This window comes from Sinocyclocheilus anshuiensis, unplaced genomic scaffold, assembly GCF_001515605.1.
Source record: "Sinocyclocheilus anshuiensis isolate Anshui unplaced genomic scaffold, SAMN03320099.WGS_v1.1 scaffold313, whole genome shotgun sequence".
NCBI lineage: Eukaryota > Metazoa > Chordata > Actinopteri > Cypriniformes > Cyprinidae > Sinocyclocheilus > Sinocyclocheilus anshuiensis.
In genome coordinates this window covers 249,684-266,159 of record NW_015536469.1, presented here as the reverse complement: position 1 = coordinate 266,159, position 16,476 = coordinate 249,684, and the positions used below count along the sequence as shown (strand labels likewise).

General features: G+C 37.2%; 2 protein-coding genes across 2 annotated transcripts in view; both read left to right on the top strand.

The window, feature by feature from the left end:
* Positions 1-4,364, top strand: part of LOC107699320 (ERC protein 2-like) — a gene marked incomplete at its 3' end in the record, with an annotated part of 50,562 nt that extends 46,198 nt beyond the window's left edge. The window contains exons 15-18 of the mRNA XM_016500582.1: positions 654-774; positions 893-1,053; positions 1,196-1,343; positions 4,311-4,364. Of these exons, the coding sequence (XP_016356068.1) occupies positions 654-774; positions 893-1,053; positions 1,196-1,343; positions 4,311-4,364 (484 nt within the window). The remainder of the gene's footprint in view (positions 1-653; positions 775-892; positions 1,054-1,195; positions 1,344-4,310) is intronic.
* A 4-nt stretch (positions 4,365-4,368) lies between these two features.
* The window catches only part of LOC107699237 (inter-alpha-trypsin inhibitor heavy chain H3-like), a 38,925-nt gene continuing 26,817 nt past the window's right edge, over positions 4,369-16,476 (top strand). Inside the window, exons 1-3 of the mRNA XM_016500467.1 lie at positions 4,369-4,515; positions 11,951-12,014; positions 12,125-12,207. Coding sequence (XP_016355953.1) covers positions 11,952-12,014; positions 12,125-12,207 — 146 coding nt within the window. The 5' untranslated portion in view covers positions 4,369-4,515; position 11,951. The remainder of the gene's footprint in view (positions 4,516-11,950; positions 12,015-12,124; positions 12,208-16,476) is intronic.

The window sequence follows — 16,476 nt, the reverse complement described above, 5'->3', positions numbered from 1 at the left end:
TATTTTTCTTACTCCAGATAAGGGATACTCTTCAAGGGATAGTCCACCCAAAATATTTATATTCTATCATCATTTTCGCAACCAAACCTCGTTCCAAACCTGTACGACTTTCTTTGTTCTGTGGAACATATAATGAGATATTTTGAAGAATGTTGGTAAACAAACCGTTTTGGTTCCCATTGACTTCCATTATATGAACAAAAAATACAATTTAAGTCAATGGGAAACAAAACGGTTTGGTTGCCCACATTCTTCAAACTCTCTTTATTTGTATTCCACAGATGAAAAATGAATACAAGTTTGGAAGGACATGAGGGTGAGTAAATAATGGCAGAATTTTCATTTTTGGGTGAACTATACATTTAATAACTCACGTAATTTGCTACTTATGTATCTTAATTTTAGAAAGATATTTGGTAAACACTTTACTTAAAGCCTTTATGTATAATGCATTATAAAGGTATTCATAATGTACGTTGTGACCAAAGTTAAAATGCATTATAATAGGCTTTAAGTAAAGTGTTAGAGATATTTGTACTGGAAAACAGGACAAAAATGTGATATGATAATTAATTGGGTTCGTTTGGTTAAATGGGGTTATGCGATTGCTATCAAATTCAGATATTCAGGTGAAACTCTGTATGTTTTCTAAGGCAAACCAAGGATCAAAATAAAAAGGGCCCAGGCATCAAGCTTGGTCCTCAGATGGACAAGAAAGGCCCTGGGAATATCTTGCAAGATCAACGCAAGGATAATCCAATGGACAATCCAAAGGTTTGTGGGTTTTTTTTTTTATTTGATGGCTTTAAATTTCTACTTAAATAAAGAGAAAACAAGAAAAACAAAAGGTTTTCTCTTTATTGTCTTGCACACATTTTTCTTTATTTCACAGATGGAGGAGCTGATGAATGTTTTGGAAAAGACAAGGCAGGAGTTGGACGCCACTAAGCAGCGTCTGTCCTCCACCCAACAGTCTCTGGCTGAGAGAGACGGCCATCTGACCAACCTCCGACAGGAGCGCAGAAAACAGCTCGAGGAAATCTTGGAGATGAAGTAAGAATCTTTGCGATTAGACTCTGTTCCTTCATACAACACAACCTTCATTATTTGATCCCTGTGATGTCTTCATGTGTTCCTTTTCTTGAAAGCTGCTCAGTGTACTTGCATACATATCTCAGACTGTCTGTCCCCTCAGACAACAGGCTCTGCTCGCTGCTATCAGTGAGAAGGATGCTAACATCGCTTTGCTAGAGCTGTCCTCCTCCAATAAGAAGAAGACACACGAGGAGGTGCTGGCCCTGAAACGAGAGAAAGACAGACTGATGCATCAGCTCAAACAACAGGTCAGTCAATTTCTCTACTCAGAAACCCATTTAATTACACCTAGTATTAAGATATTGTAGAGTGAAGATATCATTAATTTTTCATAGGGATGACATGTTGAAAGTTGATAATTATTATCTTGTGGTCAGTATATGTTAAATGGACAATCTTAGATCTGTAGATCTGTATGATTTCAGTTTAAAAAGGACATAAAACAATAAAAATTCAAATGAATAGTTTGTATGTTACAAGTGAATTTAGGTCTCACACCATTAAATTGTACTGAATGAAATATGGATAAATATTAATTTTGAAAACTGCTAAAGGAAATATATAGTAGGGTTGTAATATATATTAAGATATGGCTATAACAGTAAGTTGACCAATGTGCTGTACAGATTCTTAAACATACATAAACAAACAAAACACACATCTGTTTATACAGCATGAACGTCAAACCATTCAACATAAAAAACAATGAGGTTCCAACAACAAATCACTGAGCAGTATTCTGCAGAAAAGCCTGGGAGAAGAGATGAGTCTTTAAAAGAGACTTAAATGAGACAAATGTGGAGGCAGTTCTTATGTGCCAAGGCAAACTGTTCAAAAGCTTTGGGGCAGACACTGCAAATGCACGGTCCCCCCACAGTTTACGTCTCGACCTAGGAACAATCAGGAGTTTCTGGTCAGAGGACCTGAGTGATCTTGATGATGAGTAAGGTTGTAACAAATCAGAAAGATAAGATGGTGCAAGGCCGTTTAAAGATTTAAAAACAAACAGCAGAATTTTAAAATCAATCCTATAACGGACTGGTAACCAATGTAAAGATGACAAAATGGGAGTAATATGGTCCCGTTTCCGAGAACCTGTCAACAATCTAGCAGCAGCATTCTGGACGATCTGTAATCTTCACAACGTAGACTGACTAATCCCTACATACAGGGAATTACAGTAGCCCAGGTGAGAAACATGCATCACCCTTTCATAATCACAAAAGGATAAAAATGGCTTGACCTTTGCCAATGTTCTTAATTGAAAAAAAATCCCCTGATCAGACAAGACCAATAATCTGTTTGTCAAATTTCAAGTCATTATCCAAAATTACACCTACATTTTTACAATGGATTAACCATAAATAGATAAAGGGACTAAATCAATATTAGTGGACCCAGATACATTGGAAGGTGCAAAAACAATAGTCTCAGTTTTACATTCATTTAGGTGCAGAAAATTCACAGCCAACCATGTTTTCAAGTCCTTTAAGCATGCAAGAAGACGCCCTAAGGAGTTGCCTTCCTTCTTTACTGGTACATTTATTTGCGTATCATCGGCATAACAATGAAATGATATTCCGTGTTTACTAAAAATAGACCCAATTGGAAGCATGTACAATGAAAACAAAATGAGTCCCAAAATAGATCCCTGAGGGATCCCACATGTAAGAGAGGCCGACGATGATGTAAATTCACCAAGCTCCTATTGGTTAGATAGGACTTAAACCAGTTTAAAACAGTGCCACGAATCCCTATCAATCCCTATCAAGTTGTGCAATAAGAATTTCATGGACTGTGGTGTCAAAGGCTGCGCTAAGGTCTATTAACACCAAAACTGCAGCATCACCAGAGTCTACAGTTAGCAAAACATTGTTGAGAACTTTCAAAAGTGCAAACTCTGCCCTATGATGCTCCCTAAACCCAGACTGGAATACTTCAAATAAAGAAATCCTATTCGAAAAAGACTGCAGCTGAATAAGAACAGCTTTCTCCAGCACTTTCGAGAGAAAAGGTAATTTTGAAATAGGCCTGTAATTTGAATAACCTGTTGGATCCAACTTAGGCTGATGATACACATTGCCCGTGTATCATCAGCCTTATTAGTGTTTTTAATTAAAGGTTGTACTACAGCATGCTTAAAAAAGTCAGGAACAGTCCCTGATGCAAGGCAGCTATTTACTATCGATAAAACACTAGGCCCAACTACATTAAAAGTTTGTTTGATCAGTCTTGATGGGACAATATCAAGAGGGGAATCCGATGGCCTCAATTGATCAACTATTTTAGCCAAGGCAAAGAGTTGAAGAAGTTTGAACTGATCAAACACAACAGGGCAACAAGGAAGAGCAGGGGGATCGACCAGCTACAGGAGGTATTTGAGATTTAATGTTTTCGATCTTTAACAAAAAAACTTCTCACATGCCTCCACTAAACTCTCAGGCCCAATGCTGTTTGGTGGGTTAATAACAGAATTTATGACAGTTATTTATTAATAATATCAGAAAAGTACTTTGACTTTAAAGCTCGCCTTATTTTCCACGTCGTCTTCAACGCTTTTTTGGCAGAAGGGGGCAGGAAAGCCGGCAGCACATCGGACAGGACTGGAGGAAGGTGTAAGCACGGTCCTCCAAGTTCTTGCTCAAACTGTATATCCACAGTGTTTCTGATGTTAATGAGCATATAAGACTCTCATAAACCAAGACAGTGGTGGCGTTTTGGGCCAGAAGTGAGACAAACAAAACAAAAACAAACAGACCAGGTACCAGACGGCCAGCCAAACACACCGGCACCATCTTGACATTTTTTAAATCTATATACTGTATATTGCAGAAAAACTAAATATCACAATTTCAGTAAAAATTAAATATCCAATATCAGCCAATAAACTGAATTTTTTTTTAGCTGACATTCAGTATTGTGCATCTCTATTTTTAGCTTCAGTGAGATGTTTTTCCCAAAATCTGGCCATATCAACTTACAACTATCAGGGAATGAGTCAAAGAAAGTATTAGAAAATCTTCTGTAGCCACCTGATACCTTGTAAACTCAGCTTTGTTTTCTGGCGGTCTATGATTCATTGACTCCTGAAAATTGAGTAAAAGCAAACTGATTACATTTGTAGAAGCCATTTAGAGATTTCTTTTTCCATTCTGTGAACATCTGAGAATCTATATCAAATATATGCTGCTTGTGTCTTCTTTTTATCCATTTAGACACAGAGCAGGATGAAATTGATTGCCAACAACTACGAACCCACAGCAGCACCCACAGCAGCACCCACAGCAGCACCCGCAGCAGCACCCCCATCACCCCCCGCACCCCGGCCTGCAGGGCCCACACCCTCGACACCCACCACCACACCATCGGAGTCCAGGCCGTGGACCACCTCATCCCGGACACCGATCTGCCCCAGACCAGGTTTGTATGTTAACTTGACTATACTACAAAGTTTGTGTCTGCACCTATTCTAATCTATCTAATAAGCTAAATTAGTGTATATTTGTTTTTCCTACTTCCTGCTGTTCATCATATGACTGTTTCCATAACCTTTGCAGTAGAGACCTGCACTCCCGCGGGATTACCGCAAGACCCGAAACTATAAACAGGCAGAAGAGGATATGAACGCAAGTTACGGAATGCGCAAAACTGCACGTTAAACATTTCCCATAAAGAAAACACTTAACCTGGTTTATTGCCTCAAGACAGTGATAATAAATTATTAAATTCGGCACCTAATTAATAATATATATTACTGTATATAATGTACATTTAAGCAGATGAGCTCAGAATATGAGCCCACAACCCACAAAGTTTCACCAAACCATTTTTTCTCCCATAGAAAACCAAGCGCAGTAGTTTTAGGTTTGATATTCGCTGCATATTAACCTAGGCTGATTTAGGGACCGTCTGCAAATTCATGTAAGCAGATTTCTCTACCACATAGGAGATTATAATGCTATTTTACCCAACCCTGATGTACAGAACTAACATTACATCTGAGGAAGACATATATTGCTTTCAGTTGCATAGTTTCCTTTACTTGTATCATGGCTTGTGTGACGCTGTGTAATACTGTGGTTACCCTCATACGTCACACTCCAGGATTCCCCAATGATTGCTTAATGCGCCTCAGTGAACTATAAGACCTCAGATCTCAGAAAAATTTTACTGATGATGCGAACTATACCGACAGTTAAGCAGATGTAGAATATGAACGAACGCGCAAGGTTTCACGCTGTTTCCCTCAGAAATCTGTTAAAGAAAACCCATTACGAGGCTCAGTAAGTGCACTAACGCAATGACTATTAAAAGACCAAACTCAGATCTTACTGATGATGCAAACTATAAACAGGCAGATGAGGATATGAAAACTGCACGTTAAACATTTCCCATAAAGAAAACACTTAACGTGGTTTATTGCCTCAAGACGGTGATAAATTAAATTCGGCACCTAATTAATAATATATATTACGGTATAGTATGTACATTTAAGCAGATGAACCCAGAATATTAGCCTACAACCCACAAAGTTTCACCAAACAATTTTTTCTCCCATAGAAAGCCAAGCGCGGTAGTTTTAGGTTTGATATTCAGTGCATATTCGCCTAGGCTGATTTAGGGACCGTCTGCAAATTTACCTCAGTACAGAACGAGTCCAATCATTTAGTCAAATTAATGTTTACAGTAAATGAATAATTTTCTCAAACTGACTAAATATATATTGCCAATAACTCGCCTTAGACAATACTTTCCCCAAGTATGTACACTACACAAATATGAGTAATTCACCAAGTGTTCCAAATGTTGTATGTTACTAGTATGTTACTAGTGACCAGACTGACTTACTACAGTTGACATTTTGCCAATATCTTCCTCACTGTAAAGTTTGCCAATATCTTCCTCACTGTAAAATTCACATAAAGTTTTTTTTTTTATGTTCCAAATGTTGTAGTATATTTCTAGTGACTAGACTGACTTACTATAGGTGACATTTTGCTAATACCTCCCTTATTGCACATAAAGTACATCAATATTTTATACTACAACTTTTGGAACATGAAAAATCCCTTTTGGGGTCTTACAGATTATTATTATTTTTTTTTATAATTGTTAATGGTACATACAGTAAGGGAGATACTGGCAAAATTTCACATGAAGTAAGTCAGTCTTGTAACTAGCAACGTACTACAACCTGTGGAACATGAAAAAAACCCTTTTGGTGAATTACTGTAGTTTTTTTTAAATATATTTGTATCCTGTACATACCATAAAGGAAATATTGGCAAAATCTAACCTGTAGTAAGTTAGTCTTGTATCTAGCAACGTACTACAACCGTTGGAACATGAAAAAAACCTTTTCCAGGGATCTTTTATATATAAATAATTGTGTACTGTACATATATGAAGGGAGGTATTGGCAGAATCTCACCAGTAGTAAATCACTATGAGCAATACGAGCTTTACAATTTGACAGTGTGTTATTTAAAATGTTAAAAGTCATTTTAATTAAAATACATTGGATGCTTTAACCCAGTCGGTGGAATTGTCAGACGGTTCCTTGGGTGCGATCTTTGTATGTTTTATTGTACATAAAAAATGTATAGCCTGAATCAGGGCCGGAGTGGGACTCGTTTTCAGCCCCGGAGTTTCATGCCTTAGACCGGCCCACTTTTTCTTTTTTTTTTACTGGCCTTTTCAGTGCCGCCTTTGCGCTTTCTATTATGCATTTTTTATCTATTATTTTTTGCTCGCATATCTCCAACAATTACTTTTTTTTTTGAGCAAGGTTCTGCTGTCAGGGGAGTCAAAAGATGATTACGTCATCATTGCCAATTAACATAAGAAATGGAAAATAAGGGACAATTGTGATTCTTTATCTTATTCTTTAAGAAAATAGTGTTTATTCTTTAAGATAATAAGGGACAGAATAAGGGACATTCCAAATATTTGTACTGTGCCATAATGTAGGCCTAAGTCTGCCTGCAGTTAAAAAGTTCTGTACATTAAATTGTACCATTATAGAATTGTGACTTCACACGTGTAATTGAGAAGGTGAAAATACTGTGAAATTACAAATGGCATGAAATTAGAAAATCTAACAACTGAAGGTCTATAAAACGTCAGTCAATCAAGTATTTTTTTTTAAACAATGGCACTTAAGGTTTTGATCTAAAATATTATTGCAACTATAGCCTTTGAATGAATGAAAATGCATATTTTTCAATTAAAGAAAACTTAAGAGAGTGTGGGCCGCTTCTGGTGCTTGGATTTTTACTTCAATAATGAGGTCCAAGTTTAAGAATAGCCTACGCAAGAAGTATTTATTTTATTTTATTATAATTTTTTTTTTGTAATGCATTTTTTTCCCCTCTCTATTTAACAGCATTAACTTACAATGAAAGACGTCTTCCCTCAGGTAGATTAAATGTTTTCCTGCCGTGCTAGATGTTGGGCTCATGATCAATAAGTTGTTTGCATTCGCCCAAACTGATTTTGTAAAATAAAAAAGCGGACGGTGAAGGGTGCAGTTAGCGCGAGTCCCTGGCCTGAATGCACTGTAAGTCGCTTTGGATAAAAGCACCTGCTAAATGCATAAATGATTAATTATGAAATTATTATTATTATTGTATGACTGTTGACTCAATAGATCAGTGGTAAGGGAAAGAAATTATAAAGAAAATGGGGTGCGTTGCGTTCTTCTGACCTCATTTGCTTGCCTGTATATAGTTCGCATAATCATCAATAAAGTGTATTCTGAGATCTGAGGTCTTATCACTCAATCCTGAGGTGTGAAGTATACTGTATGAGGGGAACCCCAGTATTACAGCAGCGTCACACAAGCCATGATACAAAGTTACGGAAACTGTGCAAAGGCGAATTTTCTGTCGAATTTTAACCACTGAATTTGTGGAAGCGAATTTGGAAAGTCAAATAAAATGGACCGAAATTTGCCTGTCGAATATTATACATCGTATTTTTAAACAGACTGAATATTTTGGAAGTGAATTCTGGAAGGTGAATATGAATGATTGAATTTTTAATTATGAAAATGTGTGTGAAATATTTTGAATTGAAATATTCACATCTTAAATAAACAACTATGTTAAATTTCAGGACCTAAAAATGCAAGCCCTTGAAATACAAGGCATTAAAATGCAAGCACTGTTAATGCAATGCATTATTTTTTTCAGTTAGTGCTATTCAACGTTTTTTTTGTTTCAAAGACATATGGCATTATTTTTCTTCCATATGTGGGCGGGTAGACACCCGTGTGTGTGCGGGATGCGGGAGAATAAAATGATTCGCGGGACTCCCGCAAAATATAAATATCTAAAATCAAATAAATTATTATTCATTTATTGCACAAAAGCAACAAGAACAACTAATATAAAATAAAAATGATTAACAGGAGCAAGCATAGGCAGAGTTTCTATTTATAACACGCCAATCACAGACATATCTGTTGATTTCTGGAACGCAATGGTCAATCAGAGTTGTTTAAGTTAGAATCTACTCACCGCTTAAAACGCCGGAGTTTTGTGCAGCGCTGAAATTTGCGTGCTCAAGAATCCTCTCATTCTAACACACGAAGTGTAGACATTATGAAAGATTCATTGTGCTTTTATTCATTGTGTTATGACAGCTTTGTGAGACTGCGATGAACTGAGATGTCAGCTTTTTGGTGATTATAAAGGGAGTGCTCTTTGCTCACATTCTGCCATGCCAAACCATGCACACAGCAGCCTATGCTTGCTTTTCTGTTAAAAATAAAAGTGGTTTGTGAATGTTGATGAGCGTTTATGCTGGGATGTTGTGGCTAGGCGACACAGAACTTTCATGTAAATTTCATGGATGTACTGAAAAAAATCTATATAGACTACTTTTATGCAGGCTTTTGTGGGTGGGAGTGGGACAAAACATGAATGTTGCGGTCGGGAGTGGGACAAGATTGACAGAATCCTGTGGGAGTGGGACTGAAAAATCGGTCCCGTGCAGGTCTCTACTTTGCAGTATTTCTATCTAACCTGCATCACATGAAATTCAATACTTGTTTATTACTAATTTTGGGGTGCCGATTCCAAAAATGGTGCCTGATTTGCTTGAGCACGTCACACTTTTTCACAAAATTTGATGCATTTTGTAGTATTCTTGCTTTTGACAACCATTTGTAAGGCAAAGGAGTCTTGTATTATCACTTAATCAACAGAAAAACTGCCACAATGACATGAGTCCCATTTTTCTCTGAGCTGGGTTACAACTATTTGTTCAATTCTCAACTGTTTTTCGCACGTATGAATGATTCTGAAGACATTATTTTATGCCTAATCCTGATTTCCACTATTTCTACTCGTTTGCAGGTTGTAAGTTAAATGATACATTTTAAATACTTCTTTTTGTCATTGTAGAAAAAAAGAAACCAAACCTTTTGACATGTTACCACTTTTATTTTAATAAGAGCATTAAAGCTTATATATACTGTATACTGTACATTTGAAAAAACTTTGAATTTAGCTGGTCCAAATAAACAGGATACTGATCCATCTTTCAACAGCAAGCGTTTTGTGAATCCCGCGTTGAACTCCCCGAGATTAGAGTAGTCGTCAGTAGAATGACGTGTTGGTGGGCGGGGTCAAGCTGTTCGCAGCCGGCCAACGTAGAACATAGACATGAGTCCCATTTTTCTCTGAGCTGGGTTACAACTATTTGTTCAATTCTCAACTGTTTTTCGCACGTATGAATGATTCTGAAGACATTATTTTATGCCTAATCCTGATTTCCACTATTTCTACTCGTTTGCAGGTTGTAAGTTAAATGATACATTTTAAATACTTCTTTTTGTCATTGTAGAAAAAAAGAAACCAAACCTTTTGACATGTTACCACTTTTATTTTAATAAGAGCATTAAAGCTTATATATACTGTATACTGTACATTTGAAAAAACTTTGAATTTTTTTTTAAAGTGCCCCTATTATGCCATTTTTACGGTTCCTAATATTGTTTTGGGAGTCTCCTACAATAGGATTACATGCATGCAAGGTCAAAAAATGCGTTCGTTTTCTTAAAATATGCATTTAATATCACCTCATTTTCCAGCGATTCTCAAACGATTAGTTCGAATTGTTGTGATTGGTCTATGGCGTACAGCGCGTGTCGGAAACGATACGCCTATTTCAATAGTTCTGTATTTTGAACCCTCTATAGAAAATATTAACATCTATGATTTATCATACTTACAGGTTGTGATTCAGTGGAGCAGCTGGTCCAAATAAACAGGATACTGATCCATCTTTCAACAGCAAGCGTTTTGTGAATCCCGCGTTGAACTCCCCGAGATTAGAGTAGTCGTCAGTAGAATGACGTGTTGGTGGGCGGGGTCAAGTTGTTCGCAGCCGGCCAACGTAGAACATAGGCGCGCATTATGCAAATGTATTACCCCGTGACGTGTAGCCGTCACGGAAGTGGGATTCGAATTACTAACGACTCGTTTACAACTTTACTGATCGTTTACATTCACATACAGCTACATTACACACTGCATGAAAGGCAATATTGGAAATGGCATAATAGGGGCACTTTAATGATATTTTTGAATTCAGCATCATCAAGGTAATATTAGGTAATATTAGGCCTTTTTTCTGTGTTATTTACAAGCTGTTAACCAAAAATACCAATGCATGGTTGGCTGTTTTGACCCTGTTGAAAAGACCAGATTAGTGAGTTGTATGTTTTGTTTTGGCTGCTGGTATGCTGGTTACCAGTATGGGATGCTGGTGTACTGGATATTCCCTGGCTGCCAGGCTTAATCACAAAAATTTTAGTCAGCAAATCCACATTAGCCACATGTTACTACCAACTTGGTCAGCCTTTATCCACCAAAAAAAAAAACCTGCACTAACCAGCATAAAATAGTGAGTATGGCCAGCCACATCATGATATGAATCACATTTTGTATTAAAATACAGTGTCAAGAGTCAGCGATGTCACTGGCATTGTTTTTGCATGTGAAAATGCAAATAAAATTTGAGACCTTCAACAGTAGGCAAGATTAAATAAATATGTTTTTAAAAAATTCAACTAAAAGTTTAATAAATAACATTACAAGGATCTAAAGTATTGGTGCAGTATATATTAAAATAAGTGTTATTTTTGTATTATTTATATACAATTATATTATTTGTTAATTTTACTGTATGTATTTCATGTAGTTGCAACGCAACATTTCTAATTTTCATATATTTTTGGTTACGTTTTTCTTCTATTATTTAAATTTTATTTTATTTTAAATAGTTTTAGTTAATGGTAACAACACTTATTGAAATCAAATTATAATATATGGATGGTCTTTTCAGCAGGCAATGGACTTCTATATAATTTACCTGTTGCTCACTGTAATACAATCACTAAATTTCCCAATCTAAATACCTTTAGACTACCTGGGGAAGTCGTGGCCTAATGGTTAGAGAGTCTGACTCGTAACCCAAGGTTGTGGGTTCGAGTCTCGTACCTGCAGGGATTGTAGGTGGGGGGAGTGAATGTACAGCGCTCTCTCCCACCTTCAATACCACGACTGAGGTGCCCTTGAGCAAGGCACCGAACCCCCAACTGCTCCCCGGGTGCCGCAGCAAAAAAATGGCTGCCCACTGCTCCGGGTGTGTGTTCACGGTGTGTGTGTGTGTGTTCACTGATGTGTGTGTGCACTTTGGATGGGATAAATGCAGAGCACTAATTCCGAGTATGTGTCACCATACTTGGCCACATGTCACGTCACTTTCACTTTTTTCACTTTAACTCATCTAATTCTCCTCATTTCATGCTGACCTCTGGATATCTGGATGTATTTTGGGCTCAAAGGATGATGAAGAAGGAATTTGGGCATAACTATTTCCAAACCAAAGCAATGATGTTGTTTAATGGGGTGAGATCTTGATGACTGATGTCATTTTTCTGGTTTAAAATGAGATTTTGTAGAAAAACGTGATTTGCCAAACAGTAGGTTGATGATTGTTTTTCTTATTATGTTCTCAGACAATTCAGTCACTAAAGGAGGAGCACAGCCATGCCATACAGATGAAATTCTACATTGTTCACTTGGCCAGTCTTTACCTACAGTCAGATTCATTCTTTTGGATGGGGCCCCGCTTATTTCAATGCATTAAGGAAAGAGGCGGAGCATTAGTGTGAATGGGAGGGCCAAAGCTGGAGATGACCACCTGAGTAGGTAAATACTATCAACAGAAGTACTACCACTTTATTTTTTAATTTACAAATTTCATATCATACAGTACACTACTGTTTTGGTCAGTAAGATTGCTAATAATGTAATTGAAATAAATATAATTAATATAATATATATAAATATAAATACATTTATATATTCAGCAATTGCACTTGCGTGTAATATTAATGCTAAATGACACTCTCTTAAAGATAATTATTCCATTTTGTTGTTGTAGTTTTTTCAGATGATATATATATATATATATATGGAGAGTCACTTCCTGGTGCAGTTCTTTTTCTAAAGACATTTGCCTTGAAGACCCCAAGCTCAGTCAACACTAGATGAGACACTGCAGCTGCTCCTTGTTGCCTGGTTGCCACGTGTGACCAGTGCATGCATCCAGCTGGCCCCGCCCCTTCTCAACATTGCCCCGCCCACTCTCATGTAGCTCCACCTCTTCAATGAGGCAACAAGTCCACCTGCACCCATTCAAGCCTTGAGTCTGTCAGACTGGGTCATTTCTCTGTGTGTGTTTTTTTATGTAATCAATGTAAAATAATGCCATCTTAATAATTTCATTTTTAACCATTTCTTACGATCACATCTGCATATGCAGTTTAAATCTTTAAGGGCAACTGTTGCCTGCCTTCGATTCTTTAGGTATTATTATATGTGCTATACATACATGCACTTCGGTTTGAGTATGAAATGCATGTCTGTGCCTCATTTAGTCTCCATTGTTGGTTTTTTAGTGTATATTGGACCTTATAGAGGTAGTATCTGTAACGTCTTTAGCGTTACCTCAGTTGATCCTCAGAGGTAGTCTACTCTATGCAGAGTTCATTGGTCTCACAGATTATAACGCACATAACATACACCATGCTAACCAGAATTTGCCCTTTCTTTTTGCTCGTGCTCCTCTCCAAACCCCAAGCCTGGTCTGCATGTAAGCTCTCATGCACCTATGCACCTCCACCCCTTACAAAAGGGAACATTTCTAATGGTGCTTCAACTGGTGCTCAGGCCCAAAAGAGATGGAGACAGCCATGGCTACGGTCATTTTGGACATCAGCTGATCTGTAACACTCCCTGCATCCATGGCGGCAAGTTTTTCGGAAGACAATTGAGATGTTCTCCCAAGCTACTGCTGCAGGTCGTAGCATTGATGAATTTGTCAAGATAAGGCCAGTCAAACCTGCGTGTCCCATAAAGGGAATGTCCTTCTCCTTTAACGAACCGCCCCACCATGTACCGGCGGAGCTACCGCCAAATTCTCGTAACGTCTCAACATGGTGGTGAGTGCCTATATATAAATAGATAGTAGATATATAGATAGAGAAATACTAGCTAAATAAAGTGTGTCTACTGTGGTCAGACTATTGTGTCAGAAATCAAAGGAAACATTTTTTTCGGTGTGTTTGAGTCGTGTGTGTTATCATTGTCTGTTTGGCCCTCACAGTGCTCTCATTACAAGATCTTGGCACTGGGGTCTATGCAAAAAAAGAATGAAAAATGTCTTTTGCAGGATCTTCAGCTAGAAAAAGTGTTGTATAGAATATTTTGCACTTCACAAAAAGATCGAAACAGCAATGAGATCTGAAGTAAACTTTTGCAGCGCAGTGGACTGAAACTTACTTGAGGGTTAAAGGGATAGTTCACCTTAAGTTGCTGGTCCCCATTGACTTCCATAGTATGGAAAAAAAACACACAATGCAAGTCAATGGGAACCAGCAACTGAAGGTGAACTATCCCTTTAAGCTGTGTTCATACTGAAAGCGAACTGTAGTTAATTTTCAATGGGTTTTGGTGACTTGAGGCGGATTTCAGCGCTGTCATTGTGACCGCGTCTAAAGGGATAGTCCACCCAAAAATGAAAATTCTGTCATCATTTACTCACCCTCGTGTCGTTCCAAACATGTAGGACTGACTTTCCTCTGTGGATCAGTTTCGGTTCCCAGTGACTTCCATTGTGTGGTCAAAAATATAATGGAAGTCAAAGGGAACCAAAACTGTTTGCTTGTTTGTGTTCAGCAGAAGAAAGAAACTCATACAGGTTTGGAACGACAAGAGGAGGAGTAAATGACCATTTTTATTTTGGGGTGGACTATCTCTTAAAGAAACATCAACATAGTTTCAAGTGGAAGATTACATTGAGATGACTGGGATATGTTAACAGTTGTGTTTTGCATTGTCTTGTGTCATTTCACTGCTGTTGTCTGTAGTAGTGAAGTTCACATTAGGACTTTGGTGAAGCACAAAATATAGCCAAGATCTGACTGTTAAAACAACCTGTCCGTGCTTCCATGTTGCATTTCTCGTTCTCGATATTCAGGCGCCTTCACATTAGTTCCAGAAACCTCACTTATCTCTGTTCTGGAACACCATCCACAAGCTGCGTTCACATAGTGTCAGAATGACCACAGTTAAAAGATTCTCTTCTAAGAAGTTTGTATCTTTGAGCTCAGAAATGATTCATTTTTATGCCAGAGCTCAAATCCTGAGGAACAAAGAAAGTGCATTGTGCAACTAAGTCTGTTATAAAATCACATGAAACTAATTTAAAGCAACTGCATGTAGTTTTGTGTATTTCTGTGACTTTGGAGTCAAGTTAACAGTTAAGTGAGTGGAATTCAGTAGATAGCTGTACACATGCATTTGTTGCTGCCAAAAAGCAATCTGCCCTTTTCGAAGAATTTCTACACCCTCTCACCAAACTTACGCCCAGAACAGACGTAGAAAGTAACAGAAGCCGTTTGCCTTTAGAAGACAGTGTACTATAAGAGTGATTTTAAAGCTCATATTTCAAGGTAGAAAACGTACATAGAGTTGCTTTAACGTTAAGATTTTGGTCGTTATGAATATGTTGCAATGAGTAGGTTAGAAGTCAGAAACGTCACGGTAATTCGGTCATGACGTGAACATCATTGTCGCTGTGCTCCTGTTTCTTTCTTGAACATTTTACTGTTGTGGTTGATGAACACAGATCCAGAATATGTCCACCGTGTGAATACTGCTCCGTCTTGGATGTTTCTGAGACCAGTTTCAAACACCAGAAAAGTTAATCTTATATTCTAATATTTATGTCTGTCTGTCGTGCAAGTCTATAATTGTATTATTAGGCAAAGCAAGAGGACAAAAAAGACGTCAGACTTTACCTTCTCGGAGACATATTGCAGTCCTCCACCTTCAGGACCTTTTATTATTGAATACTTGAAGTAGGAGGGTAATCTCCTGCCTTGGGATGAGATATATTATATGGAACAAAGAAAAAAAGAGAAATGTTGACTTATGTGGTGATGCATGATTATGTACATTATGTGCCAACTCTGGGCTGTGGTGAAGACTTATATTAGACTAAAGGTCTAATAGATCTAGAGAAATTATTAATAATGTAAGAAAGAAAGAAGTTTCAGTCCTGTTGGGTCTTTAAAACTATATGACGTATGTCTAAGGGCCTGGTTTGAGCAAAGGTCCGAAATAAAGAGAAGAAAAATGAAGATTTGTCTTTATATTTATATTTGTCGTGTGCCAGTTGCATTGTTTCTTTTATTTCATGATGTCAAAAAATGCAAATATCTGGATGATACAAACCACTGTGACAAATGCCAGAAAAGAAATAGTATAATTCTAAAAAAAAAAAAATTAAAAAAAAAAACTTTGGTTTTTACTTTTTTAAGATATTTATTTATAAAGAGAAGAAAAATGAAGATTTGTCTTTATATTTATATTTGTCGTGTGCCAGTTGCATTGTTTCTTTTATTTCATGATGTCAAAAAATGCAAATATCTGGATGATACAAACCACTGTGACAAATGCCAGAAAAGAAATAGTATAATTCTAAAAAAATAAAAATAACAAAAAAAAAACTTTGGTTTTTACTTTTTTAAGATATTTATTTATGTTATGTTTTTTATGGTTCATGCTTTTTTGAATATGTCAGTTTGGGACTGTAAAATTTGTACATGAAATTAGTTTAATTTTGTTTTTCTGTACAGCAGTGCAAACAAAATGTGAGTGTCAGCATGCTGAATGATCGTGTGAACGTGGGGTTCATTTTCCCATGGTGCATCAGTCGTCACGGATGAGATGCATTGGCATCATGATGGTGTAATGTGTTTGAGAATGGTGTGTCCTCACCCACATCTTCCCGCCTACTGCC